The following is a 12,193-nucleotide window of genomic DNA, read 5'->3' on the forward strand; positions in this document are numbered from 1 at the left end:
CGGCAGCTCTCTGCCCCGAGCGGGTGCGGAGGCGAAATCTGGCTTGTTCAGAGAGCCTGGCTCCCCTGCCTCTGCCCCAAGGCCACCGGTGCTGAGGCATCAGAGGCAGCAGGAGCCAGGCGAACGGCTGCTCGGCCTCCTCCACCCTCGGTGGCTGCCAGCCACGGGCCTTCTGCCACCCCAGCAGCTGACTCACGCCAGGCCCGCGCCCCACAAAGCCCTGAGTCGGCTCCAAAAATGCAAATCCGCCCTGTGAGGATTTATACAGCCTGTGAGGTGACTGAGGGGGAGCAGAGGGACACCCCCGCCAGGCTGTTGTGCGGCCCCCGGGGCACTCGTGGTATTGGCACCCTGGTTTTCTGGGGAGCGTTAGAGCATTTGGGAGAAATATCCTTTCCCGGTTCATGCTGCGTGCTGGAAGAAGCCGGGGTGTGGAAGATAGGACACCCATGAGTGCTGAAGGGGTTGGTGCTAACAAGGGGGCTGTGGGTAGCACCTCTTTCCTCCCAGGAAAACCCTAAATATAAACCCATTAGCTTCAGGTTCACTGGCCATTTATGCAATGATCATCAATCTGGGCTCTAACCAGACTAAATATCCTAGCTTTGGCTGCAGGTGGGAGATACGATCCTTCACTTCGCTGATGCACAGAGGGACGTGCAGAAGTCATCCAGGGCTGCTGCGAGCTCAGCCATTGCACGCAGCAGCGTCCACGGGGAGCAGCTGGCTCAGCACTGCTACTATTAGCTCCTCATCCCAAATCTCAAGTACAGACAGGACCAGAGCGCTGGAATTTCCAGTTACGTGTATGCTTCGGGAATTTTGTTCATAGAAAATGTGTTTTAAAGATGACCCACAAAGGAAGATGAATAGGTTGCTGCTTTCTTCCTACTTGATTGTTGCCATTTAAGGCCGTGAATTAGATTAGGGGTAGATTGGGGGTTTCGCTTAGCAATATCAAGTGCCTCAAGTCTTGATTACCTCTTTTGATTCTAAGCCCGTGAGAAGGCTCTGGAGTTGAAGAGGAAAACCCCTCTTAGTTTTAGGGGCTCCCCCCCTCCTTAGGGGGAGCCTCAGTAAGAGAATCCATACCTACTTTGTTTGTCATGTGTTTCACTTAAATAGAAGGTAATGACAAATTAAATCCGGGGGCCCTTCAGTCAAGACTGACTTGTTTGACATCTAGGAAAAATACCAACCTACCATATTTGCAGTCATCAGGGAAAGCAGAGACCAGGGTGGAGGAAACCTGCATTTCCAATGCAAATGGTAAATAAAACCACCAGCGAGGCCCGTAAGCAGAGTAAAAGCCCTGCCCAGAGAGCCAGATCGGCTGCAGCAGCCTGTGTTTGGGCTAGCCACAGGTTCCCTCCAGCCCAGACAACCCTGAATAAGAGCTGGGAACAGAGACAGGTATAAGAACCTCCCGAGGAGAAACTGGGCTCGCAGCAGTTTGTAAGAGTTGCACTTGGACTCGGTCCACCAAATAAATGAGCAACGTGGTGGTGTAGGTAAGACATGGAGGTTGAATACAAGGCAGCAGCGGGACATCAGATGGGCGGTAAAAGAGGAAGGAAACGAACAGCTACACTGAACTCTGTCATTTCTCTTGATGGTCGCTGGGAGGTGGCCAGACGGTGAGAGGAGAAACCCTCCCTGCTGCGCCTCGCTTCAGGAGCACTCTTCTCTGTCTGGGTACTTAGGGCCCTTCTGTGAAGATGGGTTCAGTTCAGGGCTGGGCCATCTCAGGGCAGACTTTGTTCATCTTGTGACAAATACACAGTTTTCTTAGCCCAAAGAAGGCGGGCACATACCATCCTGTCCCATTCCAGGAGGGCAAACAAATTAATGCTAGTATCAAGGTATTTTGCTCCACATAAGACAAAAATCTCTTAACTCTTCAAGGTCTGGCTGACCTGGCGATTTTATATTTTTCCCTCTGCAAAGTCTTGGGTCATTTCCTTTGATTTTTCTTAAGACTGATACAGTCTGGACATCTCATCTTTTTGTCAGCATGACTAAAGCCCAGCTGGACTACAATGGCCAGAGCACTTGGTAAGCTTGGGTGAACTGCTAGCTCCAGTGCTGTAAGTGATTTTTCAATACTTGATGCGGTTTAATACAGTAAGGCCTGCTAAAGTAGATTACAGATGGGTATAATACAAGTCAGGGCAGGCTCCAGGTCAGCAATCCCTCTGCAAAAACCAACTTCAAAGACCAGGACTCCTCCTGCCCCAAGCATGAACGATACCCATAGTCCCACCCATGAACTGATACCTTGGAAAGCCCATTTTCTGAACCTGACGCTTTGCACCCTCGGAGGGGACTTCTGTGAGGAGGCCAGTTTTGTTTGAATGCTCTGGGGTTTCCTGGGACATTTGCATGCAGCCAGCTGGCACCTCTCCTGAAGCAGCACACGCTCACTAACGAGAGAACGGGACCCCCCCGAAGCCAGGGACCATTTCTGGTCAACACTCCCTGATACAGCTAAGAGACAATGAGGCCCTTCAGGGCTAAATCCTGAGAGCCGCTACTGTCTCCTTTGCCAAGGACATCACTAATTCCTGGCGGTGGCTTGATTCCATAAGCGGCTCAGCGAGGTGACTTTCCAGGTCACCAGCTAATTGCAGGTAAAGTGCCAGCGACTGTCTCCGGCAGGAGCGAAAGTTGGGAGCACTGGGGGAAGAAAGGGCGTAAAATGTGTTTGCTCAGCTCCCTTTAGCTGAGCCAGCTCCCCTCGGGCAGCTCAAGGGAGGTGAGAAAGGGCTGGGTGACTTGCAAGGATCTATGGCTGGGTCCTGCCGTCTCTGCAGCCTGAGAAATCCTAATATGTCACCGACACTAAGCCAGATGGGGGGACACTCTCAGCCTGGCCCAGGGTGGCCATTTTAAACCTCCTAGTCCCCCCACAACCCCTGGCTATTTGTGTGCTGGAGAGGAAGAGGAGGTGGTAGCCAGGGGACTGCTTATTCCCTACAGATCTCCTTTGAGTCTTGCCCATTGCTGGTGGCTTCAAGAGCCAGGAGACGGCTGAACCAACTCCTCTACCGCCCTTCCTGTGACAGGCCCCTCGGCATTTCCCCACCTCTGTGAAACAGCGAGGGGCGAACCAAGCCCTCTGAAACGCAATCACGGATAAACTGTAGTTTTAAAAAAATCCCCCATCTTCCAGCGCCTGGTGTTCCTGAGAGGAAACCACCCTGGGCTCCCCCCTGCTTGCTGGAGTCGGGAGCAGTGAGTAATGCTTGCAGGCTTCCCTGCCCGGCACTGCATTCTTTTCCCCAGCATGTAATGGCCCAGAGGAGGAATAAACCGAGCCTTGCTGGAACAGCCTGCAGAGTAGCCCTGTGTGCCGTGGCCTCGCGTCGGAGAGGCATCGGGAAGGGTTGTGAAAGGCTCAGCCTCATTTTACTGGGGGGCTGGTTGCCTGAACAGCAAGTGAAATAGGAAGAAAGGAGAAAAAAAACCACCCTGCGAAGTGCTAACTAACAGAAAGCCTCGTCTGCTGCGCTCTGGAGCATGAAAATCAGCTGGGCTCCCCTGCGCCCAGTGGCTCTGCACCATCCCATCGCTCGCCCTCTCCCTGTGCCCACACGCTGCCCACCTGAGCTGCTCTCGGCCTCGGCGTTTTGCTGCTCTGTGGTTTCTCTCTCACCGCCACCATCATCTCTTCTGGTTTTTTTTGTGTCTCAACACATTTTTCCACCACGATCGGTGACCATTTCAGGGAAGCCTGAAGAAAAGCACCCCATTTCCTTACTGCCATCATCTCTTCTTGCCTCCCAGCCTTTTTCCTGCCCCACTTCCCCCAGCTCCCCCCCTAGGAGCTGCCATTGCCTCCTCCTCACTCCATTTCCCCGAGACCTCAGGTTATAAACCCAGTTTGGGCCTTGTTGCACCAACCTGTTTCGCCTCCTCTGTTGCAAACTGGTGCTTCCAGTAACTTGTCTGCCCAGCCCAACGCCTGCACCTACAGCCCTGCCAGGCTCCTACTGCACCCAGGGCAGCCGGGAGGGATGCTGGGGAGATGAAGGGCAGAAACCGGCAGGTCCACCCTGAATACAGAGTGATGCCGGAGCAGGATCAGGCCAGGAGGAGGATTAAAGAGCCAATGGAGCCTGTTCCTTGCCTTTCATCTGCTGTGAGCATGACACAATCACAGCCATTAGCTCTTCAAAGACAGGCAGCTTGGAGGAGCCTTGGGAAGCCAGCACCTCTTTGAGCGGGGCTCCAAGGTCTGGTTTGCCTGAGTTGGCAACTTGCGGTGTCACCTGGCTTTGCTCTCCCTGGTCCCCTCTGTCTCCTTCCTTCCACAGCAGCAGCTCCAGGCTTTGCTGTGCCCAACAGGATCTCAGCTCCCAGCACAGCTTTGCGAGGATCCCTGCCGTGGCTGCTCCTTTTCATGAAACTGGAGAACTTGATCTATCAAACAAGGCTGAAGTGTGACAGAAGGCTCAGAAGCGCAGAGGATGGGGACAGAGTTGAGAAGCCATGCAAACCTCCTTCCTGGCAGAGGCTGGGCTAGAGGCAGGTACCTGCACCGCCCACAGCAAGTCCTGGAGCTGTGGCTGTCCCTCACCCTGCAAAGAGCTTCTTCCCTCCCCACACCCTTTTCCCAGCCCCACCCCTGCCCAGCCGTGTCTAACAGCCTGGTGGCCCTGCTCAGTTTTTTCCACTTCAGAGAAGACTTTCTCTTGCTTTCACCCGAAATCCGCTCCACCCAGGAAGGGGCCTGCCGGAGAGCATGAGTCGCACAGCCTGAACTCGGGGCAAACCAGCAGGACAGACAAGCTCAGGCAGCCGGCACAGGGAGAAGAGGGGACAGTGCCCCATGGGCTATGGAGGAGGGCTGCAGAGTAGCCAAAAGGGCCTTGGCTACAGAAGCCACCTGCTTTAGCATCATGTTTATGGCACCACCACCACTGATTTCATGAGGCCAAAGCCAGTCATACCACACTGCAGAGGAGAGACACACGCACACAGGGCAGCATTTCAGAAGGTGCAGTTGGATCCCCACTAAGCCCAGCTCCTCCAGCAGCTCCTGACTGCACACAGGGGCAGTATCTGAAGAGCTCCAGCCTTAGAGACCTGCAGGTTTGGCAGGCTCAGCTCTTCCCCACTGTATCGCCACAAGCCATCTGGCTTGTAGACCAGAGAGCCCACAGCACCAGCCCCAGTCAGATAGCTCATCTGTGCAGCCTGGCAAGGCTAGATCGGAGCACGTAGTAACTGTCAAAAAAGCAGCATGGAAGAAAGAAAATTAACAGTCAACACCAGTCAAGCCTCTATGGTGTGCACTTTTATTTGAACTGGTCTTAAGTCAGTGTACAGGTAGCCCCTCCCTCCCCCACATACTGGCACCGCTTCTCCTAGACCCTGCGGGGGGACTGTAAAGCCTTCATTCACATCTATCACTGGGGAACACAGCCCGCTTGCTTGACAAATCGAAGAGAAAAAGGATCAAGTGTGTTTTGTTTTTAAGGCGGAAAGATACAAAAAGACACTTGTTGGATTACATAATTTACAGACAAGCAATTATAACCTAACACCAGAAACTGGCATCGGCTCCCTCCGAGCTGGGCTGCTGCCTTCACAGAGGCGAGTAACTTCCTGTAACAATGCATTATAACAATATTTGGAATGACTATTAAAAAAAGAAACAAATGTACAATCAAAGTCCTCAGATGCATTGTAGAACTTTGGGGGCGTTCGCTCCAACATGTTTTGTTTTAAGACTGCTGCTGACACCTTCACCATTCCAGTTTTTTAATCCTGAGTCAAGCGCCAAAAAAAAAACAAATAAAGCCATGCCAATCTCGTCTTGTTTTATGCGCATTTATGGGTTTCATTTCATCACAAGGGTGTGGGTGTTGGTAACAGTCCGGTTTAGAAGCATTTGCGGTGGACAATGGAGGGTCCGGATTCATCGTACTCCTGCTTGCTGATCCACATCTGCTGGAAGGTGGACAGGGAGGCCAGGATGGAGCCTCCGATCCAGACAGAGTACTTGCGCTCAGGGGGGGCAATGATCTGCAGGGAAGAGGAAGAATCGGTCAGGTGCACAGCGTCACACTCCCCTCACTGCCCACGCATGGCCCTGCAAGCCAGAGCTGCTCAATTCCCTTATCTAGCCTTGGCCGAGATACCATGAAGTTCAAAAACAAGCTGAAGACATAACCTCACACACACCCACCTCCCTCCTCCTCGCTTTGCAGCCAGTGTATTTACACTAATCCCATTACTCCTGTGGCTGGGTGGATGCCATCTTGTCCAGAGCAAGGCCATTACAGCTGCACCAGACACAGCAGTACGGTTTCTATCTTCTCTAGTAGGAGCTTAGCTTACCCTCCTCCCCGACCCACTCTGCATTTCAGCATAAACAGGGGCACCAAGAGCTTCCCTGACTCCAATCCTACCTTGATTTTCATTGTGCTGGGTGCCAGGGCTGTGATCTCCTTCTGCATCCTGTCAGCAATGCCAGGGTACATTGTGGTACCACCAGACAGCACTGTGTTGGCATACAGGTCCTTACGGATATCCACATCGCACTTCATGATGGAGTTGAAGGTGGTTTCATGGATACCACAGGACTCCATACCTGTGAGGACGAAGCAGTCTCAAGTCAGCAAAGGCTCAGAGACAGCCAAAGAAGCCTCAGGAGCTACTACAGGCAACCAAGAGACCAGCAGTCCCTTCAGTGGCTAGGCACTACAAAGCCAAGGCTCTGACAGGCTCAACCTCCCGTTCTACTGCCTCAAGTCCCTCAAACAGCTTTAGGCTTTGGGGAAAGCGAGGCTAACCAGTAGGACAGGACAGACCTTGCCACGGACCAGCAATAATATGGTAACTGGCTGCCATGGCCTCTACATTACCTTTTACAGAAAGTTAACACTGGGGGGGACCACTGGGTCTCCTGGAACAGTTGGACTTACCCAAGAAAGATGGCTGGAAGAGGGCCTCAGGGCACCTGAACCTCTCGTTGCCAATGGTGATGACCTGGCCATCAGGGAGTTCATAGCTCTTCTCCAGAGAAGAGCTAGAGGCAGCTGTGGCCATCTCCTGCTCAAAATCCAGGGCAACATAGCACAGCTTCTCCTTGATGTCACGCACAATTTCTCTCTCGGCTGTGGTGGTGAAGCTGTAGCCTCTCTCTGTCAGGATCTTCATGAGGTAGTCCGTCAGGTCACGGCCAGCCAGATCCAGACGGAGGATGGCATGGGGGAGGGCATAACCTTCGTAGATGGGCACAGTGTGGGTAACACCATCACCAGAGTCCATCACAATACCAGTGGTACGACCAGAGGCATACAGGGACAACACAGCCTGGATGGCTACATACATGGCTGGGGTGTTGAAGGTCTCAAACATGATCTAGGGAGAGAAAAAGAGGGGGTTGAGTCAAGAGCCGAAACCAGGGTTCTCACTACAGGTCTACACAAAGTCCATGCAAGTAATTTTACTTTTGTCCCTAGATAAGAGAACTTCACTCCCCCTCAAAGTCCATGCTCATCTTGCCTGGGCTCCACCCACACCTGACAGGTCAGAGCCCGAGCAGGGACACCAGCACCACCACAGACCCATCCACATGTCACAGCAAGGACTAAAACAAATGCCAAGTTAACTACAGTACAGTCACTCAGGGCTGGTAAATGGATTAGTGTGGCTAGTCAGAAACAGCAGTTAGACAAGTTGCTAGTTCAGTCTCAGAGAAAGCCAGCTTAGAAGAGCAAACAAAACCTGTCAAGGTCCAGCAAAGAGGAGACTCAGGTCAGGAAAGGAAAACCCTGTAAAGATGGCAAAAAGGGAGAATAGTGGTGAAGGAGGAGAGGAGGACAACATGGAAGAGGAGAGCTGGCCCGCAGCAACATCTGCTGTAGCTCCGAGCTCTGGAGTTTTACACACCTGTGTCATCTTCTCTCTGTTGGCTTTGGGGTTCAGGGGAGCCTCTGTGAGCAGCACAGGGTGCTCCTCAGGGGCTACTCTCAGCTCGTTGTAGAAAGTGTGGTGCCAGATCTTCTCCATATCGTCCCAGTTGGTGACAATACCGTGTTCAATTGGGTACTTCAGGGTCAGGATACCTCTTTTGCTCTGGGCTTCATCACCGACATAGCTGTCTTTCTGGCCCATACCAACCATCACACCCTGCACAACAAAGAACAGGCAGTGAATACTGATGAAGGGCAAGTCACACTGGGGGGACACAACAACCTGCTTTTCCCCAAAGATGGGTTTTTGATTATTGTTCCCACTCTGTTGGGAGAGGCATTTGGCCAACTGCTCCAGCACAAAAGCTCTGCAGGAGGCCATATTCCCCACCAGTTGTATTGCAGCGCAGAAGCCTCTCGGGTTATCAAGTCAAATAAATGGGCTTCTTGAAGCTCCAACGCCTCTAGGGGAACCGCTTCCACCCAAAACTCCCCCTTTTTCCCCAACAACGGCCCCCCAGCCGCCTACCTGATGTCTGGGGCGCCCCACGATGGACGGGAAGACGGCACGGGGCGCATCGTCCCCGGCGAAACCGGCCTTGCACATACCGGAACCATTGTCAACGACGAGCGCGGCGATATCGTCATCCATGGCTGGCTGCGGGAGGAGAGAGAAGGGGGACACGGGGACATGAGCATCACCACCGGATCACACCGCGGTCCCCGCCGGGAAGGGGAAGGGCAGGCGATGGCCCCTTCCCCACCCATTTCCTTCCCGCCGCCCGCCAGAGGGGGCGGCGCCTCCCCCGTTCACCGATTCGGGACAAAGGAAGTCCCCGCCGCCCTCTTCGTGATATTACCATAAAAGGCAATGGATGGAGCGCGCGCGCCGCTTTCGGGGGAGGAAAGGGGGGGGGGGGGGCGGACGGGACGCGGCAGCCACGCCCCAGCGCCCCCCCTCGGGCTCCGGGTCACCCACCCCGCTCGCCCCGCTGCGGAGCGGCTCGGGCAACCCCTAAAAAGGGTTCTCACAGCCCCCCCAAAAAACCGCTTCTCCCGCAGCCCCAAAGGGCCTCCGCGAGGAGCCGCGGAGGGGCGGGCAGTAGCCACCTCGCCCAGCCCGCTATAGCCAAGGCTCAGCCCCAGCGAAGAGCGGCGGCACGGGTGGGATTAACGCCGAGGGTTTTATGCCATTAATTGCCTCAGCTCCGCCGCCGCGGGCTTAATCCGGGGGAGGGGGGGGGGACGACGGCAGCTGCCGGCACATGTGCCAGGCGGTGGCCGGAGCGAGCAGCCCGCCTGCAGAAGGGTACACGCACGGGGGGTGGGGTGGGGATTCTGCCCTTCTCCCCCCACACCCCTCGGCACACAGCTTTTGTTCCACAGTTCCCCCCTCGGGAGGGGGTGCCACCCCCCTTCCCCTGCGAGAAAAAACCCACCGGGGCTGCTCGCATCTCCCCGGCGGGGGGGGGGGGGGGGACCGCGCCCCTCCCCAGCGGGGGACAACGCCCCCAGGCCCAGCCGCACCGTGAACTACCCCCCCCTCCTCAAATCTCCCCCACTTTAGAACTGGGTGAACGGGGGTACACCGCGATGCCGACAAAGCCCCGCACCCCATTACGTCCCGTCCCCCCCCCGGGCACAATAGCCGAGCCGCCCGCTCGCCCCGGCCCAAATCCTCTTAGGAGGCGGATTAGCCCCACAGGCGACAAGGGGGCAAGCCCCTCCATCCAACCAGCACCCCCATTGAACCGCCACGTCCTTCTACACCCAATACAAGACCACACCGCACGGCGCCCCGCCGCCCCCAGCAAACAAAGGGCGCCCGGGAGGGCGCCCACGCCACCTCTTCATCACCTTAATTAACCGAATATTAATAACAGCAACGACTTAATGGCGGAGAGAAGCCCCCTTCCCCCCCCCCGGTGCCGGTCACCGCTCACCTTCGGGGAGTTGCGCGGTCGGAGCGAGGCGGCGGTGTTGGCGGGAGCGGGGCGTGCAGAGGGAGGCAGGCAGAGCTCGCGGCGGCTGCCGCCCGCCGCCCGCCCCGCCTTTATATGGGGCCGCCGCCGCCGCCGCCTCGCCATAAAAGGAAACTTTCGGAGCGCGCCCTTCTGATTGGTCCCCGCCGCGCCTCCCCGCCTCGTGCCGCCCCGCCTCCTTCTCCCCCCCCCCCCCCTCCCCTCCCCGCGCGCCGGCGCGCCGCCCCGCCCGGCGCGCGCGGTAGCGCCCCCCCCAAGAGAAATAATATGGGGGGGGGACACACACAAAACAAACCGGTGGGGTGCAGCCCCCCCCACCCCTCCGCTTTCACTCTGGGGAACGGGGCTTGTTGCCCCCCTCCGTGGTCCCCCGGGTGTCGCTTCCCCCCCAAGCGCCGCGACCCATAGACAAAGCCCCGCGGATGGAAGGTGGGGGGGCCGGGGTTCGCCCCCGGGCTGTGCGGGAGCCGGGGGGGGTGTACGCCCCCTCCCCCCCCCCCCCCGGCAGGGCATGGGGGCACTCCCGGGGGCACCGTGGAATGGGGGGGGGGGAGTCCTGCCTGCTCCTGCCTGCAGCGCTGCCCATCACCTGCACACCCCCCGGGGGGGGGGGGGAGGCAAACACCAGTCACCCCCAGTGGGTCCCAGCCCCGAACGGGGACCAAGTTCAGTGCTGATGTCAGCAGGCGGCGGTGACAGGGCTCCTGCCGGGCCGGCGGCCCTTGAACCCGCCCGGGGAACGTGGCGGCCGCCGTCGGGCACCGGGAGAGGCCGTGTCCCCTCCGTGGTGGCGGCACCCGGGAGAAGGAGCTGCTCCATCGGCCCCGACTGGGGCTGGGGACCCCGCTCCCCGGCCTGCCCCGGCCTGGCGGGGGTCAGGGCGGGAGCAGCGATTTGGTTCGCTTTGGGCAATATTTGTTTCTTTCCTCTTTGATCCCAAATCTTGCCGGAGCAGGAGACGTGGCTCCTGCCCGAGCTGCCGCTCTGCAGTCCCCCTCTCCGGCTGTCACCGACACACGGCGGCGTGAAATAAAGGCGAGGGCAGCGTCCGCGGAGCAGCAGCGACAAGGGGGGATTTGTGTCCCCAGAGCGTTGCGCGAACACGGGCTGATTAATCAAGTTAATTAAGCAGCCCTGTAAGTAAAGTACCAGCAGCAGCAGCCGCCACTCGCAATCTGTTGCTGGTTGGGAGCAACACAGACTTCGGCGTGGGGACCTTGCATGTCTAATCTCCGCGGTTTGAAAACAGCAAGGGGGGGGCGGGGGTTAAGATCTGGGGGAAAAAATGCTAAAAATGCCTGCTCACCGTGGGACACCCCTTGCTCGGCATCGCCGGGGGGGTGGGCTGGGGGAGCCGGACCTGCCATCGGGGTCTTGCAGCCCATGCCGGCGATCTCTTTGTCACCGGGGAGCTGCAGAGACCACCATGAGGATGAGGATGGGGCCTGGAGGATGGGCCCCCTCCCCAAACTGCCAGCTGCCCTCCCCAGCAGGGCATCTGGCCGAGGGGGGGACCCAGGTGTTATCATCCCCCCCCCCCAGCATCACTCCCTGCTGCAGGACAAAGAAAGGAACAGAGCAGCAGGAGGAACCTGCAAAAGCCTGCTGAGATGGAGATTTGCAGTTACCTGGGGGGGGGGGGGGAGGTTTGGGAGGAGATGGGACACTGTGCATGGATGGGGACACGAGGAGCAGCCCTTTTCCCTGGGATGGCGTTCCCTTCCCCAGGAGCACCTTGCCCAGGAGCTGCTGGAGGTGCCCCCAAACCCAGCACCACGGGTGTTCCCAAATGGGTGCTTCGGAGGGGATGGCGTGGAGAGGAGAGACAGCAGCCCCGTGGGCTCTGCTGGGCCGCCCCAGGGCCATGCCTCGTCCCTCAGGGCAGAGGTGGCCATGGTGATGGACGTGCCCACCCAGGCCACCTTAGGACCACGTCATCCCCTCCACACTGGTGGTGGCCATAGTAATGGACCTGCCCTGCCAGGCCACCTAAGGACCATGCCATCCCCTTCACGCTGGAGGTGGCCATGGCAATGGAGCAGAGATAGTCCAGCACACGGGGACTGTCCCCACGGGAAGCCCTTGGTGGAAGGGGACCCACAGATCTGCCTTTGCACGGTCATTTCCCTGCCACCTCGGGTGGATCGTGCGAGATCTCTGTATCGCAGCTTCCCTTGCAGTAAAATGGGAGTCATCACTGGTAATTACCTACCTCACAAGGAATTAATTAATGTTTGCGCTCTACTTTGAAAAGGCTGATTATTAATTAGAAGATTATACGTCAAA

At 57.1% G+C, this 12,193-nt stretch overlaps 1 protein-coding gene across 1 annotated transcript; it reads right to left on the minus strand.

The window, feature by feature from the left end:
- Nucleotides 1-5,277: 5,277 nt before the first annotated feature.
- ACTB (actin beta) lies at nucleotides 5,278-10,027 on the minus strand. Its single transcript, XM_074597153.1, has 6 exons — nucleotides 9,869-10,027; nucleotides 8,455-8,583; nucleotides 7,903-8,142; nucleotides 6,933-7,371; nucleotides 6,417-6,598; nucleotides 5,278-6,030 (listed from the first exon to the last, which is right to left on the minus strand). Exons 1-6 carry the CDS (start codon nucleotides 10,010-10,012, stop codon nucleotides 5,887-5,889), a joined length of 1,278 nt encoding a protein of 425 aa, XP_074453254.1. The 5' UTR covers nucleotides 10,013-10,027; the 3' UTR covers nucleotides 5,278-5,886.
- Nucleotides 10,028-12,193: the final 2,166 nt, after the last annotated feature.

The sequence above is a fragment of the Larus michahellis genome, chromosome 8, assembly GCF_964199755.1.
Source record: "Larus michahellis chromosome 8, bLarMic1.1, whole genome shotgun sequence".
NCBI lineage: Eukaryota > Metazoa > Chordata > Aves > Charadriiformes > Laridae > Larus > Larus michahellis.